Genomic DNA, 15039 nt, shown 5'->3' on the forward strand with positions numbered 1-15039 from the left:
GTCATAATACCCTCGTGAGGAAGTTACTAATGTTATTACTTAAAACATCCTTGCATTTTGTACTTGCAGGGAGCTTAAATATTCACTGGTGGCCATGAAGACATGACCGTTTGTACTATTCTTAGTAGGAAGCAAGGAAGCAGTCCCAAGGTCACCTGTGTCTACTGATACCATCATGGGCCTTAAGCTTTAGGTTCTGAAGCAGCCTCCTAGGCCATGTTGCTTTAAATTTCAGCTGAATAAGAGGATGAATATGTGTGAGACATGTTTAATGTGTTATTCTAATCTCCAGAGATGGAAGTTAATAAACCAAAACATAATTCCACTATAAAACTGCCCCTCCACAACAAAAACAAAAGCCTTTGAATTCAGTGATTTTCACTTGGAAGACATATACAACATGCAGACTGGAAAATTTTAAGTATGTCCTGGCAGTTGTAGAAAATAAAGCCATCTGGCATAAATTAGTCCCCTGTATTTGGAGTAAGGACCATTCTAAGACACTTTCAAATTACTTTTCAGATTTTTGAATGCTCTACTCCTCAGCCAGGAGGAATATCTGTAGGATGGCTTCACTGAGAAAGACAGTATTTCTTTACTAGTACATTGAAAAATTGTGGCTAATTGGTTAAGCTAAATTTATAATTGGCATGTGATATTTATACTATGATTATTGATTGACTGGTTGATGCATGATTCGATACTTATCTCCTAACAGGAAACATTGAAGAGGAATCAAGATTTTAATAGTTGTTATTAAGATTTGCTATATAACCTTCACCTTAAAACTAGACAGATTAGGAGGTAGTAGTAGGATAATATTAATGATAATAGCAACCACAATACACAGGAAAAGAAAACCAAATACCCTGTGTTTTCACTTATAAGTGAAACCCTAAACATTTAGCACTCACAGACATAAACTTGGGAACAATAGACACTGCATACTATTAGAGAGGAGGGGAAAGGAGGGGAAAGTGGTTGAAAATCTACCTATTGGGTACTAAGCTCACTGTCCAGGTGCAATATACCCATATAGCAGACTTACTTACTTATGTATCCCTGTTATCTAAAATGAAAGTTGAATGGTTTTAAAAAAACTTTATCTTGGTCCCTCTTGTCCCCTCCCTGCCTCCCCACCACACACCTGCACCGGTGTGCTGTGGCTGACCCCCTCCACAGCTGGGTGTGGGTGGAATGAACTTCTTTGAAAAGTGTTTTCTCCTCATTACCAGAATTGTTCAAGCATGAGACAGAACAGTTATTTTCAACTATTCTTTGCAACCACACCATACCATGGGTGACTTGGTGTCATTTAGATTGCTGTGTCATCTGCTTGAATTATGACTATTGTTTTCTCAAATGTGGCTTGGGGTGGTACATAAATGAATTCTTCTGTAGAGATATAAACAAACAATTACTGTTGGTAAGATCAGTCTGCACGTCCTGGCCCTCTGCTCCTCCACCCATCCCCTGGCACACCCGCTTTTGAGCACCGGTGGGCTAGGTCAGTGGCTTGCAACCTTGTTTGATTATACATCTCTACCAGTAAAAAAGGTTATAGGTGGCTAGTACCTTTATCTAGTTAAAAAGATTCTAGAGAAATATATTTTAAAAGGTGCCAGTGCAAGTGCACAAAAAATCTTGGCTCGCAGCATCTGTCCTATCCAACCCACCTCTGGGACTTTGCAAGCCAGCGCTTTTTGTGCACTTACATCGGGATGATCTCATTCATCCTAACCTCACTTTCCAAGAAGGGAAATGGAGGCTTGAAGAGACAAAGCAAATCTCTCAAGCAGGCAGAACTAAAAGGCCAAGTAGAATATGAAGGCAGACTTGCGGGCTCCAGATCCCTCCTGTTTGTTTAGCCAAGTGAGGCTGCTGGCCTGCCTCCTCCCGTTGATGTGAACCTTAGACAAATCCTCATGTGCCAGGCTTGATGCTGACTGCTTCTGAGAGGTAGAAAGATGAGCAAGACAGGGAGACACAGATACAGGCTTCAGGCTATGAGAGCTTAGGGCCTGGAGGGATCCAGGAGGGCTTCCTGGAAGCAGTGGTACTTGATGGAGCTATGCAAGAAGTGGGGAGGGCAAACAGGTCAGAGATGGGGTGTGTATGTTCCAGGGGACAGAATTGGTACACATAGGGACGAAGGTGCCCCAGCCAGGAAGGTTCAACTTCATCAGCAGGCCGAGAAAAGCCATGGAAGCTTCCAGCAGGAAACTGATGATACTACTAGAGCCATACTTAAGAAAGCAAAGGGGAAGTCAGTTATGAGTGAACAAGGGTGAGAATGAACGTGACTGGAGTGGCTAGGAGATGCTTGGTGCTCTGAGCAGGGGATATCATAAAGCAAATATATAGTTTCCTGCCCAAAGTGGTCTGGATGTGAGGGACGGGGTCCAGTGTGACTCTTGATGTCTGGGAAGGTAGACTAGCAGGGATAGAGGAAGGGTGGGCCAGGCTGTGGGGACCTGGGAGCTGCAAGGGAGTTGGGTATTGTTTATGGGGAATGCATGAGTAATAGAATTCCTGACAGAGATAGGAGATGTGGTAAGAGGGGATCTTGGGGGCAGAGCCAAGTGTGAAATACAAAGAGCCGGGGCCCAGCCTCTCTTCTATGCCAGCAGTGACATTCAGGCCGCATGACTGATTGTGGCAGGGGCCGTCCTGTTCGTTACAGGATGTTGAGCAGCATCCCTGGGCCCCACCTACTAAGATGCCACTAGCAACACCCCCACTCCCATAGTTATGACAACCAACAATCTTTCCAGACATTGTCCAGTGTCCCTGGGTAACATCACTTGGTTGTAAACTACTGTCTTAAAAATAAATGATAAAAAGTTTAGATACATAGATAGGTTATAGTTAATATAGATATCTAGAGAGAGAGTCTCATGTTAAAGCAGGGTCTCTCAGCCTCAGCACTGTCAATATTCGGGGCTGGATGTTTACCATGGACTGTACAGTAACCAAACTATTGACTTTATTCCCTGACATGTTGGCTGAATGGCCTGAAGAGTAGAGTATACCAGTACCAAGGAATGAACTGGAGGCCAGGCATGGTGGCTCATGCCTGTAATCCCAGCAATTTGGGAGGCTGAGGCAGGAGGATTGCTTGAGCCTAGGAGTTTGAAATAAGCCTGGGCAACATGGTGAAACCCCATCTCTCTTAGAAAAAAAAAAAAATAGCTGGGCATAGTCCCAGCTACTCAGGAGGCTGAGGTGGGAGGATCACTTGAGTTCGGAAGATAGAGGCTGCAGTAGGCCATGATCATGCCACTGCACTCCAACCTGGGTGACAGAGAGCTAACCTATCTCAAAAAAAAAAAAAAATTGGAAAACTTAGGAGATAAAAAAGAAGTTGCAGGCACGCTCTTTCTTGAAAATCTATCAGACCTGGAAAAAAAAACCATGTATGGAAGTGACCCAAAGGAAGTTGACGAATGCACAGAATGACCCCTAGAGGCTTCTTTCAGCACTAATGGTCCATGAAGGAGACCTACAGACCCTCATGACTGACCCCAAACAGGCGTTGGCTTGCTGCTTTTTTCCCACATTGGCAGGTGCCGTCACAACATTCACTACAGCAACTCCTTCCAGCCCCACCTCGCCCTCGGCCTCTGCTGCTGGAAATGACCACTGGCCCATAGGGATGTGGCTGGCACAGCGGAGGGAGAATGTGCCTGACTTGTACATAAAGGCAATGGCTGGAAAAGACACACAACATGGGCAGGACCGACTTTATAGACCAACCTCTCATGTGCAATTTGACTTTTTCCTCTTTGCTGACTCGGCCAGGTTAACAATAGTTACCCCTGGATTACAGGAAGCACATGTGCTACAAAGTCTCCTTGGAGACCCACATGGCCCTCAGATGATCAATTGTTCAAATTTCTTTTCCTTTTCTATGGGAATAAGAGTTCCTCTCTGCAAAGTACATGTTTTAGGATTTTTTTTTCTCTTGCTATGCCCAAGGGCCTGGTGATATTTTTCTTTACCATGCATTAAACAGAATCTGGAGTTCTTTGTGAAAACAATAAAAGGCAGGGGGGAGCCTACTAGTTAAAAAGTTTCTAGGTACACTTCCAAGATATACCTATCTATTGATATACAAATGACATAACAATAAATTATTGAATGCTTGCTATAGGCATTCTCTGTTCCAAGAATTTTAAGTATTGACTTACATGAGTTACTTCACAGCAGTTCTATGAGATAAGTATTATTATTATCACCACTTTACAGATAAGGAAATAGAGACATGACATACAGAATGACATGTTCAATGCCACTCAACTAGCAAGTGACAGAAACAAGCTTGAAACAGGTGGTCTGACTCCAGAGTCTGTGCTCTGATCTACTGTATCACAGGTGTTTCTATATATGCTATTCTACTAATAGATACTTTTTGCTAATTTTAAAAGAATGAGATAAATATTGGCAATATTAAAGTTATCATACTTTTCTCCTCTGTTCCAATTAGTCATCTAGAGCCACCTCTGAGATCTATGTGCCTTCCTTCCAAGATCATCTTGGGGGGTTCTTATAGGGGAAATTCAAACTGCTGCCCTCTGGGTCTTAGTGTCCTTGTCTTGAATTGGATTCTATAATGAAGTGGGGTCTGTAACTGTAGAGGCTCTCCTCCAATTGGTCTGCCATCCACTAGTTCAGGTCACTTCCTTCCCTACCTCCCTGCATTCCCACTGAGACCCAGCCAGGCAGAAAACACCCTCCCAGTATTCTTTCAAGCCGCCTTGTCCTCCAGCCTAAACTTGCCAGTCCTGTTCTATCAGGAAGCTACTAGGTGATGCACTAACTCAATGAAAAATTAATTTGAACATCCACGTGACTCCTTCCCCTTCTATCTTCAATCTGTGATCATATGAGAACTTCTGTAACCTATTTAAAATTCATACACACACACACACACACACACACACACACACACACACACCCCTCCTTTCCTGCTTTACTTTTCTCCATGGTGCTTTTTTCAGGTGTTATTCTTATTTTTCTACTCCCCCTCCTCCAACTCAAAAGTAAACGTTATGAAGGTAGAAATCTCTATCAGATTTATCCAACCTTGTATTCCCAGTGCCTACAGCAGCCATTGGTAAATAGGTAGACACTAAAAACTTTGGGTTGAAAAAATGAATAAACTATTTCTCTGGGATTCACAATTTAGGGATTTCAAGCCAACAGAAGTAGCAATGTAAGACAAGGGAACTTTTCTTAGTTACATTAAAAAATATCAGTGCCTAAAATACTGTACATTTTTTACCTGGTATGCTGGAAAAAATTGAACAGTAACCACTCATACATTTGACAATAGGAATTATGCAAGTCCAAAATAAACCCCCTTGTGTTCAATAAACCATTTGTTTTCCAGACAATTTACATAGTCCTCAGGTCCCACCAAACAATGAGGATATAACAGAGCATAGCACAACATGGTTGATTTGGTGTTTTAAACTAATTCAGATTATTGTTTGAAATATAATTATGACTGATATTTGTCTAAATGCCTACACTGGTGTGGTCAATGCCTGTTTAAAAATTTCTGTATAGGAAGTGTTCAGGGATTGCAAAGGGCTGGAGATCAGCCACAGCTAAGGAGCTTCGTTATAAAAAGTGTCATGCAAAGGAAACTTCTAAGACTGAGCCACAACCAGTCTTTTGCTTGAAAATATAGAAGAACTAATAGAGATTAAACCACTCCTAACCACTGACTGTGACTGAAATTCTTAATACTCTGAATACTAATGAACTAGAGCATAGAAAACAATTTTATTTTCAATTTATATCAATATGGCATATTTCAGACTGGCCATAATTGGAGTTCCTTTTAAGCAGAATTATAAACTAACCCCTACCTTTTTTATTTACACAGAAAATAAATAGTCTAGAAACTAAATATTTTATTTTCTGAGATATCACTCTGTAAATATGGATCTCTTTTCAGATCAGATGTCCATAGGAGATAGATTTGGCCCTATCGTAAGGCAGATGAGTAGGAGACAATATAATTTATGAGCTGAACAGAAGGGTGCTGAGTTGGATTTTATTAAACTAATATTGTGGCTGGCAAGAATGACATGTCAGATATCTAATTCATTTTAAAGACCATGCCATTTCAATAAATCATTTTTATAACTTTAAATACATTATATAGTTGCAATGCCAGTCAAGGTTGTGTTTAAATATACCAGACATATTTGTTTGCTTCACTACATCCTGTGTTGCTCATTTCATTTTCTAAATATGTAGTTATAAAGATTACATCTAAAGATGTAATCTTTCTAAAGGTTATTTTCATGAGCTAATCCACATTTTCGTTGTATTCATAAAGTCTTGCTTTTGGTGCTGTTATTCTTACTGATTCTTCCTTGTACACAGTCAACCCATGTGAACATCATCAGTGTTTCTCTCTTCCTTCTTGCACAAAGAGCCAAAGGAATATCCTGTTTCAATACCTTTGCTCACGTAGTACGGTGAGAAAACAATACACAAGATGCATTTTCCATAAGATTTCAACTGAATCAGTTGTGTCAAATAATGGATTGTATTTCAGAATATTTAAGGTTGAATTTTTTTTTTTACTGTGTGAACTCTATACTGTTTTCTTTTCTCCCCTAACTTCCCCCTGTTTAACAGCAGACAAACCCAGGGAGCACTGAGTGAATCCGATGATCCTGAAACAGGCTGTCTAACTGATAACAAGCCAACTTCTCGACACTTCTATCCTGTCGCCTTGCTGCTTGTCAGCTCACACCTGCTAGTTGTGTGGCTTATTTTAAGTCTGGCGTTACTATTAGCCAAATACCAATAAGTTTTATGTTGTATCCCTTTTTCTTTTCTACAAATGACAATGAACTTTAAATTATGGGGACAATGCTGTAATATTTTTACATTTTCAGATTCACGGAATTTAAAAAAATGTTTAAATTGTGTTTTGGTTTTTCCTAAAATCTAAAAAACAAAAAGTACTATGCATTAAGTGGTTTATTTTGCTCTTTTGTTCATGGAAAAGTGTTTCCCACTGTTAACTAGCTCAAGAAGAATTTTTAAATGACTGTCTTTGGAATAAGACAAAGAACAGAATCCTGAAAGCTTGAAGTTCTGAACCTCCTGTCCTCATCCCATTAAGTTTATTAAAGAAATTAAGACTGAATTTGCACAAACACTGAAACCCTGAAACAAGTTCTAGAGAGAGATATGGGAGGTTGCAGACTTTATTTCCACTGTGCTAATATCATAGATGCCATCTGCTGATAGAAACTTCTGTGTTTTTGTTTTTTAACCTGTTGTTATTTTACTTCTTTGCTGCAATTAACAACTCTTTTCTGTCAAGTAACTTTATGGAGAGAATGGCTGTTTATGTTTTGTAATTAAATTACCTGTTTGTATCTCTTGTTTGGGTTGATTTGGCTTTCAGAGAATTTTTCTATTCTTTTTAACAAGGTCTTACTTGTGTCTTGATGTACCATTCCTAGCACTTGTGACTTTTGTGCTGTCCATGGACAAGCACTCTTCCTTTATAAAGCTGAGACTTGGCCCAGGCTGCTTGGAAAGCCATTTTCTCTCTTCCTTGCACAGCTAAAATAATTAAATTAAAATAGAGACAAAACTTTTCTTTAAAAATCTATAGGGCCAGACTTAATAAATTAAATGCCTTATTTCTAGAACCTGCATCCTTAGGGCTACATATAGATTTTAATGTGTTTTAAAGAGACTGAGAAATTAATTTGTGGAAATGTTATAAAAAGGCAGATATATTTAATAAAGTGGAGCTGTATCGCGGAGCAAATTATATTTAAAGAGTTTATTAAACTTTAAATGTCTGTTAAGATTAAAGAGACTTTAGTCATCTCTTTCAGAGGGCAATAATGGTATTGGGCCTGGCCTAGGATTTAATTTTGTAAGATGTATCATCACTTGTGGAAAAAAAAATGTAGAGTTGAATCTTTTTGTTATTTTTACTTGGACCGTTGCTGCAACTCTGCATTAAACAAATAAAGCATATTTATTTATTCTGTGTTTCATGAAGTTGTACTTTTTCCCCTTTCACCAGAGAAGGATGCCGCATAGAGAATGTACTGAAGAATATCAAATGCAGAAAGTATGCTTTCAACATGCTACAGCTGATGGCTTTCCCCAAGTACTACAGACCTCCAGAGGGGACTTATGGAAAAGCTGACACCTAAGTTTACCAACATGTTAATAAACAGGAACACAAATACGTTTCAGTTGGATAATCTTCACGTTGGTCTTTTTTGTTTGTTCTTATTGTCATGAATTTGTGGTGGGGAAGATGATCACAGATGTTTGCCAAAATCTAGAAACTACTTGAATTCATTATCAGCATATTACTCTGAAAGAAATCCGTTTTAAAAAATCTTTCTTACAGGATGCAGTCCTGTCATCTCTAGCTCTAAGCTTCTATGTGTTGAGCCTAGGTGATTGAGATTAGTTCACAATGTGTAAATTTCATTCATGAGTATTTAAATGTTTCTGAGAAAACATATTAATCATTTCAATAGGACTAGAGGTGTTTCAGAGAGCACCACTCCTCTCTGTCCAACTGAAGGGAGGAGAGGGGAAAAGGAACAGATTTTCTTGTGATACTGCTCAACAGCCTGTGAGAACACAGTCAACCTGAGAATCAATACTAAGGGATAAAAAAAAAAAAAACCATGTAGCCACTTCTTATAATTAGGTAGAGTTAACTCATGATCTGGAATACTGAGGCAGTTTGCAGGTGTGTGTGTTCCACAGTGATCTCTATCATCCAGTCAGGATGTGACTCGTCCCCTTGAACAGGCATATGCATAGAGTGAGTAAAGCAGTCAACAGACCTTTCAAAACCATGGCATCTTTTCAGAACTCTGACTTGGGCTGTGTGATCTAGCTGTGGAAGTAGCAACATAGAACATTTAATAGAATGATGATAGGCAAAACACTGCAATAATCTAAAATAATTGCAAGGAAAATCAAAATGAACAACATGTTGATACCCAAAATGTGAGGCTGAGGTGGGCAGTTCACCTGAGGTCAGGATTGCAAGACCAGCCTGACCAACGTGAGGAAACCCTGTCTCTACTAAAAATACAAAATTAGCGGGGCATGGTGGCAAATGCCTGTAATCCCAGCTACTCAGGAGGCTGAGGCAGGAGAATCACCTGAACCCGGGAGGTGGAGGTGATGGTGAGCCAAGATCACCCCCATTGCACTCCAGCCTAGGCAACAAGAGCGAAACTCCATCTCAAAAAAAAAAAAGAAAGAAAGAAAGAAAGAAAATCCCATCAGCCTGAACTTTATGTTGTGAAGTGTCGAAGTATCTCTGAAATGTTTTCTAGCAGTCATCTTGGCGCAAGCATGCAGTATGGCATAGGTTCATGTATGTTAATGAGCCTTTAAAACATATGCAACCACAACAAATGATCAACTAAAACAATTATTTTCTGTTACCCAAATTTCAAACTGGCCCTTACTCAAACTTGCCCTTAATGTTGTTAAGTCTTCCAAAATCCTAATGTAGAAGTTTCCTTAAATATCATCTTGTATAATACCATTATTCAAAAATGGGTAAGGTTAGTCACCCCCAATCACCCAGCAAGATAACTGCAGAATTAGAATTACAATCCCTTCTTACTTTCCTAGTCTGTGGCTTGTTCTATCTCTAAATTGCTCTGCTAAATATGCATGAAAATTGAAAAAGAATGCCAGTTAAAAAGAAATTAGGATTTATCACGGAATTGAAGCTAAGAATACAAAAGTCTGAATGAATGAAACTTTTTTCCTCCAAATTTTAAGAATTTATTCTTGTTCTTTTCTCATCAGAAGAGCATGCTATCCAAAGCATAAATCTCCCTTGAAAATAACAGAGGCTTATTAAGCCCTCTCTTAGCTGTGATCAATGGATAATATTAGCTCCTTGCCTAAGATTCCTGTTGAAATAAGGATTCCAAACACATTTCTAGCCTCATGTCAAGTTTTTCAAATTATTACAAATTTTAGATAACCGTTTGGGGCTTTTTACACTTATCAATTTTTTATTTTAGCTAATTACCTGTGGACATTACACTTGAGGCAGGTACCAAACTACTTACAGCCTTTTTAATGAAAATGTGCTGTACACTTTGAATCTATTCATAGACAAAATTACCTTGATGTCCTCTTTTACCTCGTTCTTTATTTTACTGATTAAATACAACCTTTGAGTGGTAGGATTTGTGGTTATTTTCGTTACCCCATTGGATTTAAGATAAAGAGGCTGGGATGACAGAGGCCTCCTTGAATAGCTGTGAAGCCTCATTCAGCATATCAAATGGCAGTCTGAGTTCCTAGAAACCTTAGGTAATTTATCATCCTGTAAATACTCTTATAATTTTTATTTGTATTTTAAAAAAATGAAACCACTTGACTCAAATATGGAAAAATATTAACTAGAAAGCCAACAGTAGGGTTTTCTATTTTTAAAAGACATTTTAAGAATTTAAAAAATAAATACTAATATAGAAGTCTCAAATGATAGAGTTTACTGTAAAACAAATGCTTATGAATTTTCATTCATTAGCATAGTCATGTGCATTTCCTTATAGAAAGCCTGTACTGGCGCAAACTTCAAAAAGCAGATTTCATCAAGAAAATGTGTTTTATAGAGACAACAATATTGCTCCTTTCCTGAGAGATAGTTCAAATACTTGAACAACCACTTCACTACTTCTGAAGTTATTAAAGCTGAATCAAAGAGTAAATGTTAAAAAAAAGTGTTTAAATCTCCCTTGAACAAACCCAGCCACAGTCATACTATTCTGTCTATATTTTCACTTAAAAGATACACCAGGAGACCTATTTCAGGTCATATTGAGCCAAAAATATGAACTGAGCAAATGACATTTCCAAACTTTTTTTTGCTCAAAAATAGTATGTTCTCCTCTAATATTAAATGCAGATATCAATTCTGGATTAGCTATTTACTGAGCACTAGGGAAAACATATTTAAAGACAAGGAAACCATTCATTTACATCTCATATCATTGTTTTTCTCTTATAAATATTGCCTTGAGTTTTGTCTACACTCTGCCAAAACAAGCCCTGAACAGAGTTTGGTCAGTCTCATAATTCAGTGAGTCGAGCAACCATTTGATCCAGGTGATACATTGTACTAAATGACAAACAGCCCCTTCAGGGAAGAGCTCCATGGACCCAGCCTCCAGGCCTTATAAGACTAAGCCCTCTTGTGAAAATTTCTGAAGGCTTAAAAGCAAGCGCTTGGATGGAGGATACTTCCTTGTTATCCTTCAACTATGTATGGCATTTTACATTAAATAAGAGATGAAAAAGGAAAGAAACTGATTTGTATAAAGTAATGACTTTCTTCCCAAGCAAATCAAACCTCTCCCTATGTAAAAGTTGATAGTGTACCAAGAGAAACAATACCACTGGTGGGCTGGAACTTGCTTGTTCTGACTCATGAACATTGATAATTAAATTATCAGAAATTCTGTAAGCTAGTTGTTAAACACAACCATTATTAAATATGAAATTATAAAATGCAATGGAATACATTTTACAAAAAACAAAGGTAATAATCAAAACATACTACTTCCCAATTATTTTACTACCTTATACTATTTATCAATACTCTTGAGTCTATTTAGGTCTACTGCATCTTTACAGTGAAAACAGGATACAGTAATGTGCTACTTTGGATCTCTTTCTGACTGCAGATTCAAAAACATCATGTTGTTAGCTTGAAACTGTCCACAGTGGGATTATTTACACCATAGAAACTGGCAAATGCTGCAAACTAGCAATTTTAATTCTTAGAAAGGCAGTTGTTAAACATTTACCAGCACACAGTGAATGCCATCATCTTTTTTTCTATTAGGAAATAAATTATAGGAAGCAGTATAAAATTATTAAAATAGTATTAAATGCAATCCCTTATCTTCAGATGGCCATAATTTTGTTTTGGTTTTTACCTTCTTTAAAGTATCCTATTAGATTAAGAGTCATATTTGATGCTTATATTTTATCCATAATTAAATTATTAAATCACATTTTTCTCTTGATAATGCTTTGCAGGAGAATTCTTAGCAATTCAGCTGTAGTCTAGGCAATAACTCGAGGCTAAATTCAGGGAAATGTTAGCCCAATCAGATATCACTGAAATTGTACTTCACCATCTATTTTGGAGTTTATAATTTTGGCATTTACTAAAAGTAGAAAAAACAGTAACATATTACTGTGCCCAGATTCTAATAAGTGTAGCTCGATTGAAACCTAAACTGTTACATTAAACAAATTACACTTTGGCAGTATGCTAAATCACCGCAGATGTTTTAGGTGTTTGATTTCCAAGCAGGATGGTGTATCATTTGTTTGGTTCAATATACAAGGCACCATTTGTAGTCTTCTAGGAAATAAATTAACTTTTATCACAGATTTAGGAAACTTGTCTAAAAAAACTGTGATCATCAGTTACAGAGGGAAGCAAACATATTTAACACAAGGCATCGTAGTAGCTGGAGGCCTTACAAATTATACACGACTAAAAAGAACGATTTGGTGAGAGATGTATAGTTGATTGACAATTTTAGTGTGAATTCACATTAGTTTAACTCAGCTGCAATCTACATAAGCTATGCATTTCCCCCCATATTTATGTTTCGTAGCTTATAAAGTCCCAATATATTATATCTTTTGCTGCTTTGACAGTTTTAAATTAGAGCTCTGCATTCACAGAGATGCCACCTATAGCAAAAACTGTCTTTAAGAATAGGAAAATAAAATGAATGTTTTAGATAAAATACTGCAAGCCATTAGGTGTAGAGTTAATATGTGGAAATTAGCATTTGTTTTCTTTCTGAATCATGGTGCACATTAATCACTCATTGAATTTTATTTCTAAGCAAGAGAATCAAACATTTCTAAATTAAAAGAAACATATGTCTTGTTATTAATAACAAGGAGATAGGAAAAACAGTAAGGTAATATAAACAGAAACAAGTAATGAAATTAGCTGTCCTGAGTTGGAATTTTTACAGACTGCATGCGTACGTAGAATTTTAAATTTTTAAAAAGTTTACAATTGAGTGTGGTACCCAGAGAGAGTGAAGATGAAGGGAAAGAAGACCTAATAGAAGTGATGTTGCCTGATAAATCGTATCTTGCCAAATATATATATTAGTAAATACAGTTTTTTAGGAAGAAAATATTGCCATTTCACCTCACATATAAATACATTCACAATATTCCTTAAATAATCTAAGTTACCCCCAGATCATGAAAGGTCATGATCCAACAGTTTATCTTCTGTGATGACCTACTGCACTGACAGGCAACATTGACTTAAATTTTGGCAAGATGGCTATATTATCTAGATAATTCTTGTGATGTTTTTATGTCACTATCAACATTAAGAATATTTTATGTTAAACAACTATGAAATTTTCAAAAGTTTGACTGCATAAAACTGTGTGGGCGCTCTCATTTCACTGCAAACATACAATACTTTGTACACATACACTTTTCATGTGGATAGTTTTATTATTTTATTAAACCTAACATTTAACTTTCAGATTTTTGTGGTACTCATCTGAAAGGTTGGCATTTGTTCTCTTTTTATGTTAAATATATATTTTAGATGAACCAATAATGTGTATTCCTAGAAAATAGGAATTTTTTCTAGGCACAAATAGATTACATCATTTTATACTGGCATTTGAAGACATATCATTTTTGTTTTATTGTTCTGTGTAAACCATATTCATTGTACACTGTGTGTATATTTTTGTTTAAATAAATGTGATTTTTATTTTTTATGTTTCTGTCTTTTTCTCCCTATGATACATTGTTTTCATTTTCATCACTATAGAAATGTTTAAACTTTAGTTAAAATATTAGAAATGTAACATAAACAATATTCTAATTTCCAGCTAATTTTCTGCCTGGCTGCAATTACAGTGAAAATTTTTCATTGATGCTAGGTTAATCTCATTTTCACCAGAAGAATTTACTTTTCAGGGTAACTATTCTGGGGAAGCAAGATCAATCATAGTTTGGCCAGACATAGTGGCTCACACCTGTAATCCCAGCACTTTGGGAGGCTGCGGAGAGCAGATTACTCGAGGCCAGAAGTTTCAGACCAGCCTGGCCAACATAGTGAAACCCCATCTCTACTAAAAATACAAAAAAATTGGTTGGGCGTTGTGGCTTGCGCCTGTAATCCCAGCTACTTGGAGGCTGAGGCAGGAGAATGACTTGAATCTGGAAAACAGAGAGGCTGCAGTGGGCCAAGATTGTGCCGCTGCACTCCACCCTGGGTGACAGAGCGAGACTTCATCTCGGAAAAAAAAAAAAAACATCAACCACAGTTTTAAGAAGGTTCAGGAACCAGGTGTTAATGCTTTAACATGGAGCAAATCATTAATCTTTGTTGCCAAGATTATATGTAGAGTCGTTTAAACATACCAAGATAATTTTTCCTTACAGACTATAAAGATCTAATCATTTATAACTTGTTATAGCAATTGATAGAAGGCAAATTCTAATGAGTTTTAATTAGATCGTGTTGCAGAGGAATTAACCAATTAAGGCTCCTGCTTGCATGCAATGAAAGAATGAATTTTTGCCACGTGGAGATTTTCAAATCATACCTGATCCTGCACCAGCCTACTGCAGGATATTCCTCTTCTGTAATGTCTTCATTGGTAAATGTTAATATATAACAAGTTTTTTTTATATCTGAGGAGGAATAATGCTGAAGGTAGCTCCATGGTGAAACAATGCATAGTGAATTCTAGCAAAATGCTCCCTGCTATGAAACCAGAAGAGTAGCCTGAATGAAGTAATAGTACTCCTAAACATCCATGTAAAGATTCCTTGTGTTATAAGGGAATGACATTCCACTCAAAATCAGAGTATATCAAAGGACTCAAAATTTGCCTCAAGGCTATAATTCGGTTTTACCAGAGAGTAGAATCAGGACAGTGGGTAGATGTGGCTGGAGTTTGTCAATCTAGAGTCTAT

General features: G+C 37.3%; 1 protein-coding gene and 1 long non-coding RNA gene across 10 annotated transcripts in view; one reads left to right on the plus strand and one right to left on the minus strand.

The window, feature by feature from the left end:
* Positions 1 to 9258, plus strand: part of INPP4B (inositol polyphosphate-4-phosphatase type II B) — an 851576-nt gene extending 842318 nt beyond the window's left edge. For 3 of the 6 annotated variants that reach the window (XM_064383845.1, XM_021666733.2, XM_064383846.1), the window contains one exon: positions 6658 to 8033. In XM_064383845.1, the coding sequence (XP_064239915.1) occupies positions 6658 to 6832 (175 nt within the window). In that variant the 3' untranslated portion in view covers positions 6833 to 8033. Of the gene's footprint in view, positions 1 to 6657; positions 8034 to 8074 lie in introns of those variants that run through there. The other 3 variants (XM_064383847.1, XM_021666732.2, XM_064383848.1) reach the window with 2 other exon arrangements.
* Positions 1 to 15039, minus strand: part of LOC105718325 (uncharacterized) — a 268420-nt gene that overhangs the window by 36504 nt on the left and 216877 nt on the right. The window lies entirely within an intron of this gene.

This window comes from Aotus nancymaae, unplaced genomic scaffold (assembly GCF_030222135.1).
Source record: "Aotus nancymaae isolate 86718 unplaced genomic scaffold, 86718_ANA_hifiasm-v0.15.2.pri h1tg000033l, whole genome shotgun sequence".
NCBI classification, from domain to species: Eukaryota; Metazoa; Chordata; class Mammalia; order Primates; family Aotidae; genus Aotus; species Aotus nancymaae.